At 43.1% G+C, this 22772-nt stretch overlaps 1 protein-coding gene across 12 annotated transcripts in view; it reads left to right on the top strand.

The window, feature by feature from the left end:
- The window catches only part of Cyrib (CYFIP related Rac1 interactor B), a 127535-nt gene that overhangs the window by 27745 nt on the left and 77018 nt on the right, over positions 1 to 22772 (top strand). For 11 of the 12 annotated variants that reach the window (XM_074069222.1, XM_074069214.1, XM_074069217.1 and 8 more), the window contains exon 2: positions 7572 to 7626. Coding sequence is in view for 1 of the 12 variants with exons in the window: in XM_074069213.1 (XP_073925314.1) it covers positions 17290 to 17458 (169 nt within the window). In the remaining 11 variants the exon portion in view is untranslated. Of the gene's footprint in view, positions 1 to 7571; positions 7627 to 17263; positions 17459 to 22772 lie in introns of those variants that run through there. The other variant, XM_074069213.1, reaches the window with a different exon arrangement.

Raw genomic sequence — 22772 nt, 5'->3', positions numbered from 1 at the left:
TAGTGAGTGTCTGTCCTTGCCCTTTGCCACCCCACTTTAAAAAGCGTAGGGCTAAGCCTCCCATGCAGGGTTAGCTTCTGAGATGGCATTGAGGCTCTGGTACACCATGGCTGTTCAAAACACAGGCGTGTGTTTCCTTCCTTCTCTGCTTCCTCCCCACCTTCGTAACATGCTTGTTTAAGGAAAGGTAGATTAAACTGGACTTCTTCAAAAAGCTCACTTATTAAAGTGAACAGTTATAACTGATGCTGTTGGTTTAAGCACATGACTGATTTAAGCCTTCAAGATACTTATTTTGAATATTTACCAACGTATTAAGTACTTACTGCATAGTTGGTCTCCGCTCCCAATATATCTGTGATTTCTTAGCATTAAAGGCAAATTTATCACTTGGACATAGAGTTGCAAGTACCACAGCTTCATTAGAAATCTTTTTAAACATGTAAGTAATGGTACTGTGGAAAAAAACGTTAAGCTGCAACCAGCCTGTGCTTAGAAAATGGCTAGGCAAAATGTAGACTCTTATGTTTTTATTTTTATCATCTACCAGAATTTGGTCCTTGAAAAGATTCACAGTTTCAGGAGAGAGGGAATTAGAAGGGCAATAGTTGTCAGTAAGCTCTGTGCGTTATCTCGGAAAGAGGACCGCCGGGTACACTGGCACCATCTCCCCTGGTTCTGGGAGAGACACACTGCAGAGCTGTTCTCACTTATCCTCACAGAGGAGGCTCGCAGCCTCATTTTCAACTGCAAAGGTTACAATCTCAGAGAAGATAGCATGTGAATAAAGACAGCATGCTGGAGCAGGCTCTATTCCCCGAGCTGTTAGCATGGCAAAATATTGCAACCCTGACTGGCTACTTTTAAAAACATAAACCAGAGACTTCATAAACGTAAGTCAGTTATCCTATCTCAAAAGCATCCCAAGATGTGTGTGGGATTCGTATATTGGTGATGACCATGATTAAAAGTCAGAAGTACTCTGTATTTCTGTAAGGACTGTAGGAAGATGATAGATCTTTTAAAAATGCACCCACACAGACCTAGCACCTTCATATAATCCTTCATATACAAGTGCTTGTTTGGGGATTAGATGCATCCCTAGTTTTGTACATAAAAGTGATGCTGCTACAGGTTCTGTGGCCATAGAGGGCAAGAGTTGTGATGAGGAAATGAAGCATCTGGGAATGTGTCATAAAGCCCACCCTCCACGTGTTCATGTCTTTTCTGGAATGCACACTTGGCAGCTAAGAATCATACACATTCCGAATAGATGAACGGACACTCCAGCCTGGAGGAGGGGTCCTCCAAATGTGTATATTTGCCAGGCTGCATCTTTGATTTTCTGTGGCCTGGAACATGTCAGGGAAGGTAAGCCTCATGGGGCTCATTCTCTAGGAGTTACCTGGAGTGCTGTGGTGGGGGTGTGTATGTGTGTATTCAGATGATGCAGTTATTCCACAAATCAAACAAGGCAAATTGGACTCACTTGTGTCCATCTCACTGTAGTAATTTAGTGCTTGCCTGGCCAGAATTTTCTTTTTTGCATTACTGGGATTTGAACTCAGGGCCTCATTCTTGCTAAGTAGGCACTGTACCACTTGAGTCATGCCCCCAGCCCTTTTTTTGCTTAGTTATTTGTCAGATAGGGTCTTCCTCTTTTTGGCCAGGATGACCCTCAAAGTGAGGTATCTTACCTACACCTTCTATGTAGCTGGAATGACAGGCATTTGTCACTACACCCTGCTTGTTAGTTGAGGTGGGGGTCACTAATTTTTTACTGGGGCTGACCTTGAACTCCTATCCTCCTGATCTCTGCCTCCCAAGTAGCTGGGATTATAGGTGTGTTCTACCACTCTGGTCCTTTATTAATTAATTTATTTTTTGCTTCTTACAACTGAGGGATGATGTGAACATACGTAAGACTTACCTTCCTGATTCAAGTTCAGGGGGGCTGTTGTAGAGAGAAGTTGGAATGAGAGACAGTTTATAACTAATTGCAATGCATTTCCAAGTAACTTTAGGAACAGCTGAGTGTTTTTTGTTATTGTTGTTGTTTTTGCAGTGCTGGGACCTTGCTCTTGAACCACATCCGCAGTCCCAACTGAGCGTTTTAAGACAAAGCTTTCAGCTTGAATGGGTAGATAAGCAGCTACCTATGCAATGATTGCATTTGTTATTTTTCCCATAAAATTGTAAAAAAAAAGAATTGATTTGCTTAAAACACTCCTTGCATATTTGCTCAGTACACCCTCATCAGTTTGTACGGTGTTAGTAAGTCTTCCTAATAGCGTGGAATACAGTTCAGCCTGGTTTAGAAAAATGACCATGAATTCTGAATAGTCATTGTAAATGGGAAGTGTTTATTGCATATGTACAATCTATGAGTCACTGTTCAGAGGTTAGTTTTATTGAATAAAATGATTAAGGGTTGGTGGAGACATTACAGGGTTTTTGTAATTGCATGGGATTATGGGTGTAAGTTTATAATTTTATTAACAAAGATGGAGCAAATCATGGTAAAGGAAAAAATAACAAGTGATAAACAAGCCAATAAAATTACAAGATGAATTCACAGAGGGGAAGGAGTAATTATTTGAATGATATTTTCTTGTTTAATTAACATTTATTGTCTTGTGGGTAACAGGCACTGTTGGGTACTTTTACATCTGCTATTTTATTTAATTACAAAGAGTTCTTCACTTGCAGATAAGATTTCCCAGGGGCTTTCTTTGACTAATGAGTTATCCTAGCCTGGCCTTCCTCAGCCCCTCGTCGCCTGGGGAGCTTTGGCACATCTGGTTCTGGGTTTCATCCTTCAGAGCCTGTGTACCTGTGCAGGGTTTCAAACCCTAGACTAGCCAAAGATGTCATTTCACTTGCAGAAAAATACTGACCTAAACTTTTGAGTCACAAGTGACTGCCCCAGACTTGAGCAGGAAAATAGTCTGTGCCAGGAGGAGTAAGTCCCATACCTGTTTTCCTTTGTTTCCTGTAAGTGAGATGTGGGACGTGTCAGAATAATTATGGAATGGCCTACAATTCTAGCTACTCAGGAGGTGAAGATCAGGAAGATCACAGACTGAGGCCAGCCCCTGGGCAAAAAGTTTGTGAGACTCCATTTCAACCAGTAAAATCTAAGTGTGGTGGTGTTCACCACACACATAGGAGGATAACAGTCCAGGCCAGCCAGGGCATAAACATGAAAAACAACTAAAGTAAAAAGGGCTGGGGGCGTGACTCAGGTGGTCGAGCACCTGCATTGCAGCACAAAGGCCTGAGTTCAATCCTCAGTACCTCCAAAAAAGATTATGGAATGAAGCAGGTTAGAAGATGGTATCCTAAACGTCTCAAACCCAGAATTTCCAGGTGTGCCTAATTTGTAGTCTGGGTTTTGCTCTGTGGTGTGTATTAGAAACATGCCAGTGACTTGCATAGTTAAAGGATTTTTGCTATAAGAAGTTAGGGCCCAATTTAAGGAACTTCTATACTAAAGGTAATTCCTTTTAATACATATGTACAGAATACAGATCTGCAAATAGGAGTTTAAAAAGGCAAAGAATTAAAAGGAATTCTTTTTTTTTGGTGGTAGGATTATGGCTAGAAATGTCTTCTTGTGATGTCTTTGTTGTCAGAGCAAAGTTGCTTCATGGGCAACATTAAAAGAAAAACTGAAAAAGACTTAGCAGTTTAGGAAACTCAACTTTTCTTGAAGGATCACATAATAGAAAAGGAACTGTAAGAATGATTTATCATTGAAAATATATGTAGTGTATAAAAAAGATTCCTGGTCATCTTCATAAATAGATTTGGTTCAGTGGGAACTTTTAGCCCTGCTTAGAAAATCCCAGGAGTGGTACATGTGTGGAGTGACTGGTGATCGGATAAGGAATGCTTCCACTAGACTTGCCAATGTTAGAGTTATTTTTCCCCCAAATAAGCAGTATTTCTGGTCATGGTAATTAGATAGCCTTCTGTTTAAACACTGTCGTGTGCCTTTTAAAAACATTATATTACAATAAGTAATATGGCTTGGGCAAGTCATACTGTTTTTTCAGGGCCTGGGGATCTCTGTTGGTGTCGTGAAGGGTTTAGGACTAAAAAGACTGATTAGTTTTCAGATTTCAGATTTCAGCCTCCTAGAGGCCTGGAGCTCCTGGAAAACGCTGGGGAGGAGTGCTGAGCTGAGTGGTTGGCCTCCTCAGCCAGAGCTGCTCCGTAGGTTTGGTTCTGGGTAAGTGCTCTTTTGCTCAGAAGGGAAATCAGGTCAGCTCTGCATGCATCAAGGCATACTGCCAGCTGCTGGGGGCACTAGGATGACCAACACAGTGTTCAGTCTTCAGGTAGCTCAGCACGGATAAATCCAGCACTTCTTCAGCTGGGTCAGGCTGGGTGGGAGAAGGAGAGGGCAGCAGGCTGTGTACAGGAACCCTGGAGGTTTTAAGGATGCAAATGGCAGGGGCTAGGGCCATGGCTTAAGTGATAGAGTGCATACATGAAGCCCTGACTTCAAACTCTAGGCACCAACAAATGAATAGATAAATAAATTAATAAACAAGCAAATAAAAAGCAAATGAGAAGTAGAGGGTGGTACCTTCCTCAAGTCATCTGGAGAGGAAAAGGAGGAAGGAGGGCACCCACATGGGGCAGTTGGGACTCTCCTGCTGTCTTGGAGCAAGCTCAGGGCCTTCCGCCTGCCAGGGAGGGAGAGGACCTGGCTCTCAGAGGACCCTAGGCCCAGTGCTAAGGGCTGGTGGAGCCCCCTGGCCCAGGCAGACTACCTTGGGAAGCCTACCCTCCTTCATGTCCAGGCTTATCTTTTTTGCCCACCTTTGTGATTTAGCAGTGAGCAGAGCCTGTATGCATGAGCACAGACTCTGCTTGGTTTCCCTCCAGCCTCTGGCCAGTGGGAGTTTGTCTTTGAGCTGTCAGGTGAGATAGCATCTCCTTGGGGAAGCATTTCTCATACTGTTCATCTGGGTTATCCCTGCTGAGTTCATCCAACGCCCTCTTCTGTGACTGCCTCACACCTGGCCTCACCCTTTCTGGACATTTTAACCTACTCAGTTGTTAATTGCTTGTCCACCTAGAATTGCTTCCTGATCTGAGGGCTCAGGTGGCTGGGAAGTCTGAATTCTCAGACTTACTCCATGACCACAATACCTGGCACCCAGTGGGTGAATGAACACATGTCCTCACTTTATAGCGAAGGCTGCAGGAGTTCAGAGGGCAGGCCACCTGCCCCAAGTCGGGGGGCTCTGGAGCCTGTGGTGTGTTCGCAGAGGCGGTGGAAGCTGGCATCGATGGCAGCAGTCCGGGTTCTCTGTGTGCATATCTTGGAAGAGAAAGATGAGCCCTTGTTTCCAGTTGCCACCTCCCTCTGCCATAGCCACACACTGTGTCCTGGGTGTCTCTAAGTAGTGCTGCAGCCAACTTCCTTATTGTTCTTAGAAACAAAGCCAGGCAAGAGGTTTATGAGACTGACTTAGCGTACTTCTTCTAATTTTTAGGATTTTGCCCAAGGCCCTAAAATTTTTCCCATGTGAACAACTCGTTCCCATTTTCTGTCTTTTAAATCTGGTCAATGAATCAGAGAGGAGGAAAACCCATTCTTTACCGTTAGAGGAAGCCAAAACAAGAGGGCTTCCTCAGGAGAACTGCAGTTGTAAGTCTGTGAGTGCATGCGTGTGGCATGCATGTGCTGTGTGGACATGCATAGTGTGTGTACACGTGCATTGTGTTTGTGTGCTGTGTGATGTATGTTTTGGGGGGTGTGGTATGTGCATGTATGCTATGCATACCTGGTGTGCTGGTGTGTGTGCCATGTAATACCCGCGTGTGGTCCGTGTTCATGCTGTGCGTGCAGTATATGTGCATGTGGTGTGTGGCGTGTGTTCATGGTGTGCGTGATGTACCTGTGTGCTATGGGTGTGCACTGCGCAGTGTTCACGAGTGACACGTGCAAGTGTGTGGCGTGCATGCATGCACGTGGCGTGTGGTGTACATGTGTACATTGTTATAGGTGTGACGTGTGCATGTGTGCCTGTGACAGACGTGTATGGTATGTGATCACATGGGATGTTCATGTGTGGTATGTGTATGCGTGTCATGTACGTTTTGTGTGTTTGTGGTGTGTGGTGTACGTGTGTGCATTGTGTTAGGTATTGATGTACCTGTGTGTGCATGCGTGCGATGCATGTGTGGTATGCTCACAGTGCATGCCTGCATGTGTGTGTGATGGCATAGCTTGTGGGCATTGCTTACAGTCCTCCGGTGGAATCCTCTCTTTCTCTGGCCACTGAGCCATCCTGTGATTGCTGTTTAAAACATGGAGAATATTGAAGGGCTGGGGATGTAGCTTAGTTGTGGAGTGCTCGTCTAGCATGTACTAGGCCCCGGGTTATGATCCCCCGCACCAAAGGGAAAACAAATAAACACACTACTTTGGCAGAGGCAGGAGGATGGGAGGAGGAGGAGGCCTGAGCTATACAGCAAGACCTTGTCTCACCACCACCCCCCCAAAAAAAAACAACAGAAAAAAAGAATGTTAAACCACACTCGTGGGACAGCAAGAAAAAGCAAAGCAAAGCAAACCTGTGCTGGCAAACAGGGGAGCTGGCAAAAGCAGCAGAAGGGTAGGAGTTATCAGCAGATAGAGGTCTCCTGTGGCCCCCACGCCTTTTGTGAATAAAATGAAGTTGGTTAAGTGGCTTCCGGTAGTTTCAGTGTTCACTAAGGCAGCTAAAGATTTGATCAGAATAGAGGCCAGAGAAAAGGGCATTCTCTCGCACTGTACCAGTAATAAGGGCGTCTAGACCTGCAGCCACTGCGATTTTCATGCTAAATGCTGGTGGATGCCTGAACTGGATGTTGTTTAACCATGGTTTTCTGAAAATTCTCTTTGATTCATGAGCTTTTGTTGCTTAAGAGATTTTTGAGGGTGAGAAGGCCCATGTGAGTATACATGTTTGCTTTCCTTTCTCTTCAAAGTAAAAACCTAAAACAGGAAATGATTCAGGGGCAGAATGAGTAAGGCCAGTTCAAAGTCAAGTTAAGCTTTTCTTGTTTTGTTGGTACTGGGGCTTGAACTCAGGGCCCTGTGCTTGCTAGCCAGAGGTTCTAAACTTGAACCATGCCCCCAATCCAAGCTGTGCATTTTGCTGGGACTAAAACTTGTTACAGCCCAGAGTTTTAGCACCCTTCATCTTAGAATTTGGAATCTCAAAGGACAGCCTGTCCCACCCTCTCTGCCTCTGGGACAACACAGTCTCTTAGTCACAGGAGTTTAGTTTGGGTCTCCGCTCTTGCCGTGCAACTATCAGTAAATTACTTAACTTCTCTGAATCACCACTTACTTATTTGTAATGCATGGGACTGTTTTGAGCATTAAATGAGAAGAGGGTCTGTGAAACAACACTGTAAACAATAATGGTGTAAATGAATGCTGCTTGAAATGGTATTTCTGGACTGTGTCTCTGCTATGGGGGAAAAATAGTGACTGTGGTGTACTGGGGGGTCTTGTGAGTTGGGGACTGCAATAACTTGGCTAACTCGCTATAACTCTTTTACAGGAAAAGAAACTGAGGCCAGGAGCTGAGTAATTCATTCAAGGTTATTACCAAGTTGGTAAGTAACAGCTGGGTATGACCGGGGCCATCTAGCTTCAGAGCCTGCCCTCCTCACTACTTCACTCTGAGGAAAATTCAAAGTGTGGATAATGGCCAGGGGACAGAGTGAGTTCAGTAGAAGTGAGACCCTCTGCCCTGTTGAAATGAGAGCATGTGCACACTCTTTTGTTAACTCTGTGAATATTTATTGAGAATCGTTAAGTTACTTTTTTAGAGATGATGGCATACCCATCCTTCCACCAACATTAACAGTAATTGAGTATTTAGAGAATATTAACTTGCAGGGGCAGTGTCTCATGACTACTGTAATTCTAGTTACTTCAGAGTCAGATCAGAAGGACTCCAGTTCAAGGCCAGGCCAGGCAAAAACTCTGTGAGGTCCCACCTCAACTACTAAAAGCTGGGCATGGTGGTGTGTGCCGCTCATCCCAACCATTTGGGAAACATAAACAGGAGGATCACAGTCTAGCTGGTCTGGGAATAATCATGAGAGCCTATTTGAAAAATGACCAAAGCGTAAAGGGCTGGGGCTGTGGCACAAATGGGTAGAACACTCACCTAACAAGTACAAGGCCCTGAGTTGAAACCCTGTTACTGCCAAAAAGAATTAAAAAAAAAAATTACCTTGTACAGACCTTGTGCTAAGCACTGTATCTGAATTAAGCCTCACTACAGCCCTACAAAGTTGAAGTTCAGCGAAAGGAAGTACCTTCCCCAAGGGCATTCCATGATAGGACAGAGTCAGCATTCACAGCAAAGCAGTCTTAGAAGTAGTCTTATTAGACACTGTCATTTTATCACCTATTAAGGCCCCTCCTGAAAAACCATCTGCTATTTGAGCCTGGATGCCCTGTAGCTGACAGGGCACTTTGTCTTCTGCCTCTTCTTTTTCTGGGCCTCCTGGTCTCCTCACTACCTCCATGTGGCTGACCAGCCTCACCAACCTTGGCACCATGCTCCACAGCGGCCTCTGCTCAGGCACTTGGCATACTTTTAACTCCTATTTTAATGGAGCTTTATGAACTGTAAAATGCATGAGTCTTAATCGGACGGCTGGATGAATTTTTAATACATTATACCCATCTAACCAGCCCTCAATCAGATATATTCAATATTTCCATCATTCTAGGAAGTTCTCTCATACCCTTCTTGGATAGTATTGCCTGAGTGATGATCACTATTCTTACTTAGAATAGATCCGTGCTTCTGATATGTCCAGATTCATACATACTTGCTCAACAAAACAAAATGAAGTAGAGATAAAAAAACACTTTAAGGCCAGGTGCCATTGTCTCACGCCTGTAATCCCAGCTACTTGGGAGGCAGAGATCAGGAGGATCACCAGGCAAATAGTTCGCAAGACCCTGTCTCGAAAAAACCCATCACAAGAAAAGGGCTGGTAGAGTGGCTCAAGTGGTAGAGCACCTCCCTAGTAAGTGTGAGGCCCTGAATTCAACCCCAGTGCTGCCAAAGGAAAATAAACACAAAAGCACTTTAAATAGTGTGAATGATCATGCCTAGCTTGATGTAAGAGGAGTCTCTCTTGGAGTAAGTGTGAATGGGAGACACTGATCTTCTATTTCATCTTTGTTCCCATGACCTTTTAGAGTGTGGGCATCTTGTGCTGTCAGTATTCCCTGTAGTTCTAGATTTTAATTAGGACATGACAAAGCCACTGAATCCCAGCCAGCTATGTCATATGGGGCCCTCTCAAGAAACCCAGTCCAGCGCAGAAGGAAAGACTGGCTGCATTGGTCACCACGAGAGATGGCTTATCAGTCTCCAGTGTGAGGGTGTGTGGGGTTTTCAGGGGACTGGGACTCTCCAGTTTTGTGTGTTGACTTGAGATGCTAACCCTTGCACACGATGCAGTTGTAATGCAGACAGAACTCAAGTGTGGGTAAGTGATTAGATTGGATCTGGTGACCTGGAACACTTTTGGCAACTTGGTGGACTGAGCTGATTTGCAGAGTTGATGGAAACAGAGGAATTGTATCGAGGGGAGCTCATTTTAAAAAACGGAAATCCACCAATGTTAAAGATGAAGAGAGAATGTAAGACAGTGATTGCACATGAGCTGAAGCTGTGACCATGACTGAAGCTGTGACCATGACTGAAGCTATCCCGGAGCTTCTGCACCCAGTATAGGACCAAGGTCCAGGGGACTAAGATTTTGTTTTAACTTTTTTGCTTTTTAAAATTATTATTTTTCAGATAGGTCTTGTTTTTACTCAGGGTTAGCCTCGGACTGTGATCCTCCTGCCTATGGCCTTCTGCATAGCTGGGATTACAAGTATGAGCCACCTCACCTGTCTTATTGAGCTGGGAGTCTCACTGACTTTTTGCCTAGGCTGGCCTTGAACTGTGATCCTCCTGTCTTTACCTCTGAAGTAGCTGGGATTATAGGCATAGGTTACCACACCCATCCTGGGGCTGAGTTTTTAAATGCTACAAAGGGTCCAGAAATCAGGCCTGGGTTCAGTGTAGAACTGAGTCCTAAAGGTCTAAGTTCTTCATGAAAAAGGAGCCAGAAAAACTCCATTGCCTGAAAGTTTGCCGTGCATTGAAAAATATCACCAGCAAGAAATAAAAAACCAGCTGAGGGCCAGTGGCTCATGCTTGTAATCCTAGCACCCAGGAGATAGAGATCAGGAAGACTGCAGTTCAGAGCCAGCCCGGGCAAATAGTTCGTGAGACCCTATCTCAAAAAACCCAACACAAAAGGGCTGGTGGAGTGGCTCAAGGTGTAGGCCCTGAGTTCAAACCCCTGTACTGCCAAAAAGAAATTAAAAACTTAGCACTGCACCATATGTAGTTGTGTAATCTATATTTTTATCACCTATGAGATACAAAACCCTTCAACTTTTACCTAAAAACTAGTCTAGTACCATAGAAACTCCTAACACAAATGCAAAGTCACTCCACAGGGATATTTCAACAACCCATACCTAAGGGGGCTCCCTCAGAGTCCCACCTTTTGAAGACAAGTTCACAATTAAAAATTATAAATTGCCCAGGAAACAAATCACTCTCAAGTTGAAAGTAATGGAGCCCTTTAAATGAGACCATGAAGTGGTATATTTAAAATGATTAAGAACTAATAAAATGAAAAAAGGCAAAGAAAAAATGAAAAAGAATAAGAATATTTGAAAAGCAAGCAAATTGAAATGAAAAAGCTATTACATTAAAAGTTCTAACAAAAGGGCTAAGTGAAAGATTAGACATGGCTAAAGAGAGAATTAGTGAACTGGAAGGCAATAATAGTTAACGTGTGGTACAGTATGTACACAGTGTGTTCTGTGTACTTTACTTGCACTAACTCTTTTAATCAGAACAAAATTAGGAGGTAATGTTGTTATAATTATCATCACCTGTATTTTATAGATGAGGAAACTAAGGCAGTTTAAGCCCTTGCCCAAGGTCACACACTTGTCCAGGCTTGATAGAGCTTGGATTTTTCCCCACACTGTCTACTGTAACCTGGAGTCTGTGCTTTCAGTTCCTACACTATGAGGATTCAGCAAGAATAAGCACTAAGAGATAAAGAGAGGGAAATATGAAAGAATAGTAAAGAGGCTAGAAGGTACTACTTACCACTACTAGAAAACATGAGGATTAGGCTGGGCAGGGTGGCTCAAGCCTGTAAACCTAGATACTTGGGTGGTGAGGACTGGAAGGATTGTAGTTTGAATCCAACCCAGGCAAGATGTTCATGAGACCCCATCTCAACCAATGGCTGGGATGTGGTGGTGTACATCTGTCATCCTTGCTATGTGAGGAAGCATAAATAGGATTGTGGGTGAGGCTGTCGTGGGCATAATATGAGACCCTATCTCAAAAATAACCAACATAGAAAGGGTTGGAGGCATGGCTCAAGTAGTAGAGTACCTGCCTAGCAAGTATGAGGCTCTGAATGCAACCCCTTGTACTGTCAAAAAACAGAACAAAAAACCTATAAGGATTCGATGATTTTTGAGGCTTCCTCCAGTTTTTGAGTTCCAAGAATTTGTGACCAGATCAGCATCAGGGTTAAATATTCAGTGAAGGATGTGAAGCCTCAGTTTCCACTGTAAAATGCATTGATTAGCTGTGAAGTATGTACAGTGGTCTCTCTGGGGAGAGAAAAAAATGCACTGATTTCTAATATTTGCTTGGGTGCTGTAGTATAAATATTTCCAGAATGACCCGCTTCAAGCTACCAATGTCGTGACTAACCTTGTGGGGAAGAAATGAACACAGTCAGGTCTCCTGAGCTAGTGTGCCTGGCCCCGATGGACTACTGGCTCCCATGGACCACTGGCTTCTGTGGACCATTAGCTCTGACATTTTCTGTTTTAAGCTCTGATCCCTGGGTTGTACATCCAAGGGTAGAATTTTCAGGAAGTGGTAATGTCATGGGTGAGTCAGAGGGACAAGAAGAGACAATGGGACAAGAATAGAACTCTGCTGTTTTTCTCCCTTTGTATTTAAAATAAATTAAAACACAGCATAACAACCTTTTGTGAATGTGGGCAGAGAAACTGGCATGCTCCTTACACTGTAGGTAAAAGTGAAAATTAGTACGACCTCTTTGAAAAGCAATTAGGCACTATTTAGTAACATTTTAATTGCACACACTCTCCGACCCTGCAATTCTACTTCAAGGATTTTTAAATTTTATTTTGAGACTTACTGTGTGAGATTTACCAGGGTGTCCTTGAACTCAATATCCAACTGCCTCAACCCTCACAAGTGCTAGTATTACAGGCATGTACCACATGCCTAGTTACACACATTTGTGTAATCTGTGTCATTGCAAGACCCTGGAAGCAACTTAAATGTTTATCAATAAGTAATTGCTTGACTGTATATCCTTAAAGTAGGATGCTATCTGCACTATTGTGCAAAATAGGTTATATATGCTAAGAAGGGCAGTTTCTAAGATGTGTGTGTGTGTGTGTGATTACTGGGGATTGAACTTAGGCCTCAGCTTGTTAGGCAGGTGCTCTACCATTTGAACCATGCTCCCAGTCTGATATATTCTTTTGTTTGTTTGTTTGTTTTTGAGGTCCTGGGGCTTGAACTCGGGGCCTTCACCTTGAGCCACTCCACCAGCCTTATTTTTTTGTGAAGGGTTTTTCAGAGATAGGGTCTTTGGAACTCTTTGCCCAGGCTGACTTTGAACCTTGATCCTCCTGATTTCTGCCTCCTGAATAACTAAGATTACAGTCATGAGCCACCAGTGCCTGCCTATATTCTTGAGTTTAAAAAAAAAAAAAAAAACTTCAAAGTATAGAAAAGTGTATGTGGTATGCTGTTGTATGTGAAAAGGGGGATTATAAGTGCTTTTATGTACCTACCCACACTTACATGCATGCTTGATTATGCATAGACAATCGTTGGAAGGACATACGAAGAAAAAACAAGACAGTGGGGTAATACTTTATCTCTTGGGAAAAGCTTGAAGAACTGGGGGGTTTGGATGGGTGGAAGATATCCCACTGTATATCCTTTTTATATATTTTTTTTGAAAAAAAGAAAATAGCTCATGCTAGCCTGGAACTTGCTATATGTCCCAGAATGGCCTCAAACTTGTTATCCTCCTGATACAGGAGAGGCATAAGTAGGAGGATCATGGTCCAAGGCCAGGCTCAGACATTTAAAAAAGCACGAGACCCTACCTGAAAAGTAACTTAAGCAAACTAAAGGCTAAGTTAATGAAGACTCTATCTGGAAAACAAAAACAAAAAAAAAGTACAGGGGGTATGGCTCAAGTAGAAGGGCATTTACCTACCAAAGATAAGACCTGGAGTTTAAAAACCCCTGTACCATGTGTGCGAGCACACACACACACACACACACACACACACACAAAGTTAAAAAAAAAAGTTTGTTTTCAGAGAGAGTTAGCAAGTCCCCTTGGTGGGGTTGCTAGCCACCCCTTCAATGGGAAACCACCATTTCCCGAGCCTTTCTGTGCCCAAAGGCCAGGCACTTCCCAGTGTTACCTAGTTTAAGTTTCATACACTCATACCACCACAGGTATCTCCATTGTTTGGCTCTGCCAGAGCCTTGAGCTACCCAGGAAATGGGTGATGAATGTGAATCTAGTTTCCAAGATGAGGAGGTAAAGGTAGTTGAGCAAAGTTCTGGCATGCACGTGAGGGAGTTTGGTGGCAATCTTAGAGGTGTTTTAGAAGCACAGGTATTGCAGCTGCTTTTTTTTTCTTTAGCAGACCAGGGATCCAGAAGACATCACCCTTTCTCCTGCCTCTAATTCCCACCTCCTCCCTTGGGACCACATGGAAGTACTCTTGTCTGTCTCAGTTGTCCCACCCGTAAGAGTGTTTCCTCTGGAAGGTTGGAGCTGTGTTTCTGGACCACCTGAATCCCTGATGTGTTTAGAACACAACAAAGGCAGAAAGAATTTATCTTGCAGTGTCCTCCTTTTCTGACTTAGTTTCTCTTCCTAACTCTCCTGCGAATGAGGCATCATCAAAGGGCCCAAAGACACTCGCTTCTGTTCACTCAGAAAGAGCAACCTTTTTTGTTCCCAGAGGAGCTTTTATTGTTGTCATTGTTGGTTTCTGCCTCAGCCACCTGTCTAACCCCTTCTGACCTGTTCTATAGAACCGGAGACTTCCCTCTTCCCTCTTCTTTATTATCATTTGGAAATAAATCCAGTAAGTGGGTTATTCATCTTGAAAGGGCTGTTTTTATGATGCAGCTGTGATTTGATCAACAATAATCCAAATGGCCAAGAAGACAGGAATGACAACTAAAGCTTATAGAATCAGAATCACAAAAACTGACCTGGGTGTAATTTAAGAGTGTCACATCATCTGTAACATTGAGAGGAAGTTCTCCCAAGCGAGGGCTGTTTGACCTTGGCACTTTGAGGATCTTTTGAGATGGTATTTTGTGGGCTCATTCAGAGAGCAGTGTTAAAACACTTTAGCAGGGGATGGAGTGGTTTCAGTTTACTGGAAGAGGAATGTGAATCAACAGTGACTCCCCCAGCCACTCACTGAGCAGAGATGGAGAGTAGGTTTAAATGCTGACGGCCAAGGAGACCTTTCCAGGTGCGTGTCTGTGCTCATGTTGCACTGTGTAGCATTTCATTAGGGCAGTCATTTTACTGGCTTTACATCATTGCTGTCGTGGGTGCCTGCAAGATGGCCTGGATCACCTTGCTTCATCTGTGTGGTCAGTATACAGCAGATGTCACAGGACTTGACTTCATTTGTCAGGATCCTTTCCACCTCAGACTTCCAGAGAAAAGGATTTGTTAGTTTACTTAATGGAAAACTCTCTAGGGATGAAATTTAAGGCACAGAATCCAAGGCTTAAATAGTGTTGCCAAATCTTATACTTTTTTTATTTTTTAATCATCTCTCCATACTACATTGCCTTTTTGGATTGTGGTACAAGATGTTGGGTTAGTTTGCAGTTCTAGCAGTAGGTAAAAAAAAGGCCACTTTCCTAGTGAGAATTGAGTCTCACTGAGTGTGATTGGCCTTTTCTGAGTAACACGCACATTCCTGAACCAATCCCTGTGGCCAAGTGGATTTGACTCTCTGATTGGCTATTTTAGATCAGATGCACGCCCCTTGAAGAAGGTAGGCTGGGGTCTGCAGCTCCTGTGGCACAAGGACTGAGAAGGAGGGAAAGTGGTTCTTCCCCAAGGAAATTCAGGAACCATTTGTGAATTGTGAGTAGGTGAAAGCAAAAGATGTCCAATATAGTAGGTTTTTAATCAATGAATGAATTAACAGATGAATGGGCAAACAAGTGCGTGCTGCTGGTTCTGTGAGCTGGTTATACAATACTCAGAGTGGGGTTTTAACAGATGGAGTCTTTGCAGAGAGGAGGGATATAAGAGAGCCATGAAATCAAGTCATTAAATTAGCTGAAATGTTTATCAAGAAATAGGAGACAAAAGAGACATGTGATAGCTATTTCCAAATGTCTGAAGGGCATTCACTGGGAAGGAACGCTTTCAAAGCTCTACTGGGTATCCTAGCCGCTGGGCTAGATGTTTTGTTGTCATCTCACTTTTATTTTTATTAGACAACCAGTTTATATTGATTATAGAAAATACAGAAATGCCCAAAAAAGGAAAAAAAGAACATCCTTATAATCACCTTACCATCTAGGGCTAATTGCTATTAGTCTTTTTGTATGCAGCCTTTCAGTCTTCTCTAGTTATAGTTGCATTTCAAAACGTTCTTACTTAATCTTGATAATTGTGTTTGTCAGAGAAAGAAATGGTGACTCAGAGAACTTAGGAACTTGCCTGAGGTCCAGAACTCAGGCACCCATAGGGTCAGAGTTCAGTCCAGTTCTTCCTGGCTCAGAAGCCCCTTCTCATCTCTAGGTCGTTGACTGAGTTGCTGCCTAGCCAGCAGTACATATTAGGGTTTCACCATAATTCTGTTCTGAGAATCTTTATTTCATTCCTGCTTTCATCCCCACTCACTCTTCTTTGTTCATGTACTCAGGAACTATTTCACTGGGTGCTTTTGAGTGCTGGAATAAACTAGAGAATGAGGCAAACCTCTGTTTCCCTGGAGCATAAGTCTAGCAGAGTTCCACATCACTTCCACATGGTTAGGTCAGCAGCCTCTGGGGATGTGCAGGGCTGTGAGGCCCATCCCATTCTGTCCTGTAGGCAGCTAGCAGAGTCAGAACGCTGGGTGACCTAGTTTCATATTTGCACTTTTGCTGGGTTGCTGCTCCTAATGGGAATGAGCTATGTGGAGTGATGGGAGGCTCAGGGTGTGTTTTCCTCTTCTCGCCCTCCCAGAGCTGGCTCTGCTGGGTGATCCCCATGTGCCCCACCCCTGGGCCTGGTTTCTGAACCCCAGAACAGAACCCATGACACGTAGCAGGGTTAGCTGAACAAAAGGGCAGAAATATGTAATTTGTGAATGCGGCCTCCCCTGGTGTTTTGACACAGTACCCCTAGCCCAGGGAGATAGGTGTTACTATTTCCATTTTCCAGGAGAGGAACCTGAGGCTTGGTTGGAGTCGTGATTTAAGCTTAGATCTGTATGATGACTCCAAATCTTGTGCCCTTCCTCTTGACGCTCCTTTACTTCAGACAAAGTGCATTAAAAGCTTCTGAAACTCCAGGTGATTTGGTAAGTTTCATCCCATTTATTTATTTCAAAAAGTATTTATTGAAGATCTTTGTGTAGAAACTCTGTAAAACCTTGGAATCCAAGGTGACCACGATCTACAAGCGCTCCTGTGCAGGAGCTCACATAAGTTGAAGTCTGAGTTCAATCATTGGAACTGTGACGTCGTTTCTTTCTAGTCCTTTGCTCAACAATTCACTCAGCTGTGCACCAGGATGTGTCAGTTAGAATGCTCTGAGTTGCAAGTGATAGAGTTCCCAGTTCAAACGGGATAACTGATAGAAGTAGTTAAGTGATTCATATAAGCAAAGAGTGCAGAGGTAGGATAGGTTTCAGGCACACTTTGATCAGGGCTCTTACCTTCATTGCTTTGTGATTCTGTGGGCTCTGCATTTCTATCTATTGGCTTTGTTCCCAGGTTCATTTCTTTCATAGGAATTAGAGGAAAGAGCTACCATTTCTACCCAGAGCCACTAAGCAAAATTTCTGCACTTCTCTCTCATTGGATCATCTCAGGACATGAATTCATCCTTAAACCAATCATGGTGGCAGGCAGGATGGATAGCACTGATTGGTTAGACCAGCCAAGACTCACCCTTGGAGTTGGAGAGGAAGTCTGCATGACTGAGAGCTATGGAGGAGGTGGAATAGATGTTACAAGAGGGTGTGACAGTCTCTCAGTGGTCCCTGTGCCGGGATTGAAATACAGAGGTGAGTGAGCAAAGCATTATCTCTTCTCTTAAGAAACTCGCCTTCTACTAAGTGGACATTTACATTTTGGGAATGCTAAGCACTTCACATTTTTTCAAGGTTTTCATAATGTCCCTGTCAAGTAGGTAATTATTTCCATTTTACAGATGGGCAAACAAGTTTAGAGAGGTTAGGTTACTGCTGGCAGTCACACCCTAGGAAGCCAACAGAGAGGTGTCTGGTTGTGAATTCCATGCAATTTCCATTCCCTTTCTTGCTTCTTGCAGAGAAAATAGATCATTAATAGAGATCCTTAAAAAGGTTTGTCTAATGATTGTTGTGTAGTAAGCTGGGTCTTGGGAGTAGTTACTGCTTTTCATTTCAAGCTTTTATTAGGGAAATCCTGCCTGCCTTTTTTGGTTAACCAACTATGATTGGAGGAAAACTCCTTCCCCAGGTTCAGGTAGACAACAGATAATTGAATGAGCTTTTGAGAAAAGCAGAACCATTGTCAACTAACAAATGCCTCTGAAGAGATGGTTGCATTAGATACTTTCACAAAAATGGCTTCTTCCTCCTTTTGACTTTTCTGCCTGAGGCTGCCATTAGCTTTTAAAGAGTAAGAGTAACTGTTACGAATGCTTCTTTCCCCTGGGCCCAAGTTAACCTATACCTTCAAAATACAGAATACCTTTTTATTCTGGCAAAGACTTTACATAAAGCTAGTGTTAGTCCTAAATTAGACTGCCAAAATGAGGGTAAACAAGCTGGGTTTTCTGGTTTCCTCCAGACTCAGCAGACAACGTGGCTTTCCACAGAGCAGGAAGATGATTTGCTGGACATCATTTGTGTGCTGGTGGTAGAATGTGTTCATGCTGTGCCCTGTGCCCAGTGTGAGTGACCTGCATTTTGTGACACATAGGGCACTTGCTTGTTCACAGGTCTCCTGACCTCACTTACTTCTACCCCAGTAAACATAATTTCATCTGGAAGACATTAAGAGATCCAAATGGTGGTTGGTGACCAGTTGATAAATCAGGTTTTTGAGTTCTTTTGGTCTTTTTCCCATTTTCCCCCTCAGATTATTACTGATGTGATTAATTTATCTGTCTGAATTTCTGTGAAGTTGTCCACTGTGCTCTGTGTCTTGGATAGAGAGTGGAGCACAGCACAGTCTCATTTCTAAGAGCCTTTGGCAGCTCTCTCTAACCAGATCTCTTCATTGTATGTCCATATTGATAGAACAATAATGTCGCCATTTTGTGAATCAGTCAAAATGGCAGCCCCACCCTTAAACAAATTCCCGTGCTCTAAGACAGCCCCACCCCTACCAGAGACTACAGCACCTGTACTAACTTCCTTACCTTCCCCCTTCTATAAAAGCCACTGCTCGCCCAGGCTTGGGGCTGTGCCATCTTTTTCCCGGCCAGCCTGGCAGTTTGGGCCTGCCATTAAACCTTGCTCTATGGACGTGAGACTTTTCTCGTGAGCTTTCTTTGAGAGCAGCGTTTTTCCTAACACATATCACTATAATTTTGGAGTTCTGATAAGGCTAATAAACTTGTTCAATTGGAGCTAAGAAAGGTATGAAGTGCAAGTAAGGAGGGTAAGAGGAAGGCGTGAGAGTAAAAGCCTTAGGCTTGAATGTCTGGCAAAGACTAGAAAAACAGGGCTGCTGGGCCCATTGTTTCCCTGGTAGGTAGCCACTGTGGTTATTATTAGGAAAGAGATTTAGGATCTCTTTATTATCACAGCAGAATCCAGTTTACCCTAACTGATATAACCAGTACTGTCATGTAGGGAGCAAGACTCATGGAACCTGGGAGAGACCGTTATGTGTATGTGCTTGGATGTGTACATGCAAATACATGTACGTATGTACATAAATCTTGCTGCCTCTATGACAGAGACTCCCAAACTTGTCTGTAGATTAGAATCACCTGATGATCTCTTAAAATTCAAAGCCGAAGACCTAGATGAATTAATTCACAAACTATGTTTGGGGGGAATAAACACAAGAATTAGTACTTTAAAGCTCTCCAGTGATTCTAGTTGGAGACATGTTCAGCTACTAATTTGGTATGAGAATTATAATACATCATTTTTAGTATTAGAAGAGGAGTGGGGAATCATGGTAATGACTGTGACAGTAGCCATGATTATCATTTACCAACTGCTACCTCCAGGCCAGGCAGTGTTTTACAAACATTCTCACTTCTAGTTCTCACTGTGCTCTGCAAGAGTCTCTGTGGGAGTTGGGGAAGGAAAAAAGGGGTCATTCCTTCCAAACTGATGTCAGCCCAGAGTTGGCTGACCCATGCTGTCACTTACAGACCAGAAAGAGAAGTAGCTGCGCTTATCTTGTTGACCCCAGAGGAACCACTGTGGCCATCCTTAGGCTAAGATTTAGGAGGTTTTTTGTTACCACAACATAACCTGTCCCATCCCAATGGATAAAACCATCCTTTTAATAACCACAGCAGATTCAAGAGTCAATGTTCAAATGTATATTTTGCAAAATTATAAATTGAGGGTGAGTTTATTTTGACTTGTGGCTCGGTAAAAGAAAGAGTGCAGTAAAACAAGCTATTCATCTTGGGTTGGTTGATTCATTCACAGAAACCATTGTGTGTATGTCTGAAGGACACAGGTTAAATAAATTAATAAAACATTACCTTTTGTTTTTATAGCACTTTTGTCAATGGAGTACACAGTGTTATGTAAACCTCATACCATTCATTTGTTAGTAGATTTCACACCTTCTAGAAAGATTGTGGGACACAGTAGGGCTGTTGGTTATCATAGGTTAAAAAAAAAAAGGACCTAAGTTACATTGAAATATTTATCAAATGTGCATAGAGATTTCTGACTGAAGCCATGATACATTGGTAGGAGTTCAGCTGGGAAGTATGGGAGCTCTGGGGAAGGTGTTGTGAATAAATCAAACAGCCTGGGCAAAGGCACAGCAGCAGGAAACAGTATTTACAGGAACCTTGTAAGCAGTTTAGTGTTATCACCAAGAAAGATACCATTCCCCATTGCTATGTGTGATTGGGAAATCCCTACAAACTTTCATTTCCTCTTGTGTTTTCATCATGTAACACGCACATTTCCTAAATTTTTTCATTTTTAAAAGAATTCTTTTTTTTGTGAAAGGCTAAAAACAGATAATAATTTAACTGACCCCCTCTTACCCTGAAAAATCACACCAGACACCACACCAAATGTTGCTTATTAATAGAGTTTTTTTTTTTTTTTTAATGGAACCCTGTAGAAGCCTCAGTGACCCAGACTGACCTTAGAAAATGAACTCAGTGAACCCCTGTGAACTGCACTCTGCCCAGAGTCCAGGTCGACGGGATTGATTGTGCTTCTGGGCAAGTTCCTCACTCCCCACCCTGGACTCTCCATTTTTTAAGTGTAAAATACTGGGTCCCGTCTGCTTCTAAACGTAGGTGGTTCAGGAACTGATGCAGGCACGAGGCCTAGCACATTAAAGTGGTAAGTAAATGAACACAACAGACCTCTTCTCCACGTCTGTGTTGACACCAGATCAGAGCTGGGATAGTGGCACTCTCCTTTTTGCTTTCTCTGAGCGTTACTAGCGTGGGGAGGGACTCGGCACGGGAAACCTGTGTTCTAACATGAACCAGCTCCAGGGTTTAAGAGAGGAAGCTAGCTAAACCAGCTAAACTTCTTCCCATGAACCATATTAATTCTCTCTCCCTCTCTTTTTTTTAACCTTATGCAATATCTTTTCCTTCTCTAAGTTCAAGAGGTGACTGTGAGAACTAAGTTCTTTCACACTTTTAGCTCATTTGAATTATTCTCAGTGTTCTGTCTAGACCTCTGCATTTCAAATACTGGGTCACAAAGCTGGTGACTTAATCATTTGGCTTCTTTTTAGAGATGTCTAACTGCATTTCCCTGGGCTGCTTATCTGAGTCCGTGGTTCCAGGGCTGTAGCCACATTGGGTTAAAACCCTAGGACTGATCTAACTCATGACTGATGCTGTGTCCTTAACTGGCTACAACTGTATTCTGAGTGCAGGCCTTTGTATTAGGTACTCTGCCCGGCTCAGTGTTCTCACTGGGGACATCAGTGAGAACTGTGGCCTTTGCCTGCCCAAAGCTACAGTGTTCAAGGAACAGCACAAGTAACCATGCAATTACAGTGATGGCATGTGCTGTGAATAAGCACAGGGCTCTGAGAGCACTCACAGCAGGGGATCTGACCTGGTTTGTTCCAAGTGGCAAATTGCTGGACATGAGAAAGAGCGGGCTGGTGGGGCCTGGAGGTGTTAAAAGCAGTGTGTGGTCTTGAGTGCAAGGTGGGATCAGAGGAAGTCTCCCCACACACCAGCCCCACATGCAGCATGAGGTTCTCTATGATTTGATGAAGTCATGACAAGACTTTCCCCGGACATCTCCCTGCGCCTTCTCTGATCTCCCAAAACCAGAAGACGTGATCCTTGTTTTTAGTTTCATGGGATGAATCATCTGTATCATTTATTTGGCAGTTGTGTTGCCAACAGTTGTTTTACATTAGAGTAAGGAGGGCAGTGTACCTTTCATCCCCTAGGAGGGGGCTATTTCCTGTGTTGGTGTGGCTCTCCAGTATGTGAGCACAGGCTGGAATGGTTGACCAGTTGGCTAATGGTCGACCAGTTGGCTAATTTGGCACATATGTTAGCCTTAGTATGTGGGACTCATTTTTTCTTCTAGCTATAGCAATAGAGCAAGAGGGAGCTCAGGACTGGTGGGATCAGTAACTTGACAGCCCCAAGCGTCTGTGCTTAACCCACCAAAGCTTTTGTTGATAGAGACAATTTATGGGAGAGAGTCTATGCACCTGAGAATAATTTAATCTATATTAGCCTGTAATTAAAGGTTCAAGGTAAATTGGCTTTTCTTTATCGGCTTCATATTACCTAGTGTTCTTTCTGTGATTCTATTTCCATTAAGAGTGACTACCAGTCATGGGTCTTCTCTTTGCTTCTGCCCCTCCTGCCCTTCCTTATGTCCTCCATCTTGTTCGCTCCATCTCCCTTGGCCACTTTTTTCTTTTTCTCTTTTACTTTTCTCCGGTCTTCCCTTTTCAATTGTCATTTTTTTGAAACAAAATTGTTCAAAAAATTAAAGGAAAATAAAAGAAATATCTCATCTCTACTCTTAGCCTATTATTGTTGAACATTAACATCTCCAATCCTTTTTACTGTTTCCCCATGAGAGTACGTATTTTATATGAATAGCATTCTGCTATGTAGACAGTTTAGTATTTTGCTCTTCTAATGTAATAGTCACAAAACTTTAATCAGTGGATGTTAACTGAGTT

This window comes from Castor canadensis, chromosome 3 (genome assembly GCF_047511655.1).
Source record: "Castor canadensis chromosome 3, mCasCan1.hap1v2, whole genome shotgun sequence".
Classification (NCBI taxonomy): Eukaryota; Metazoa; Chordata; class Mammalia; order Rodentia; family Castoridae; genus Castor; species Castor canadensis.
This window is presented reverse-complemented; position numbering and strand designations above follow the sequence as displayed.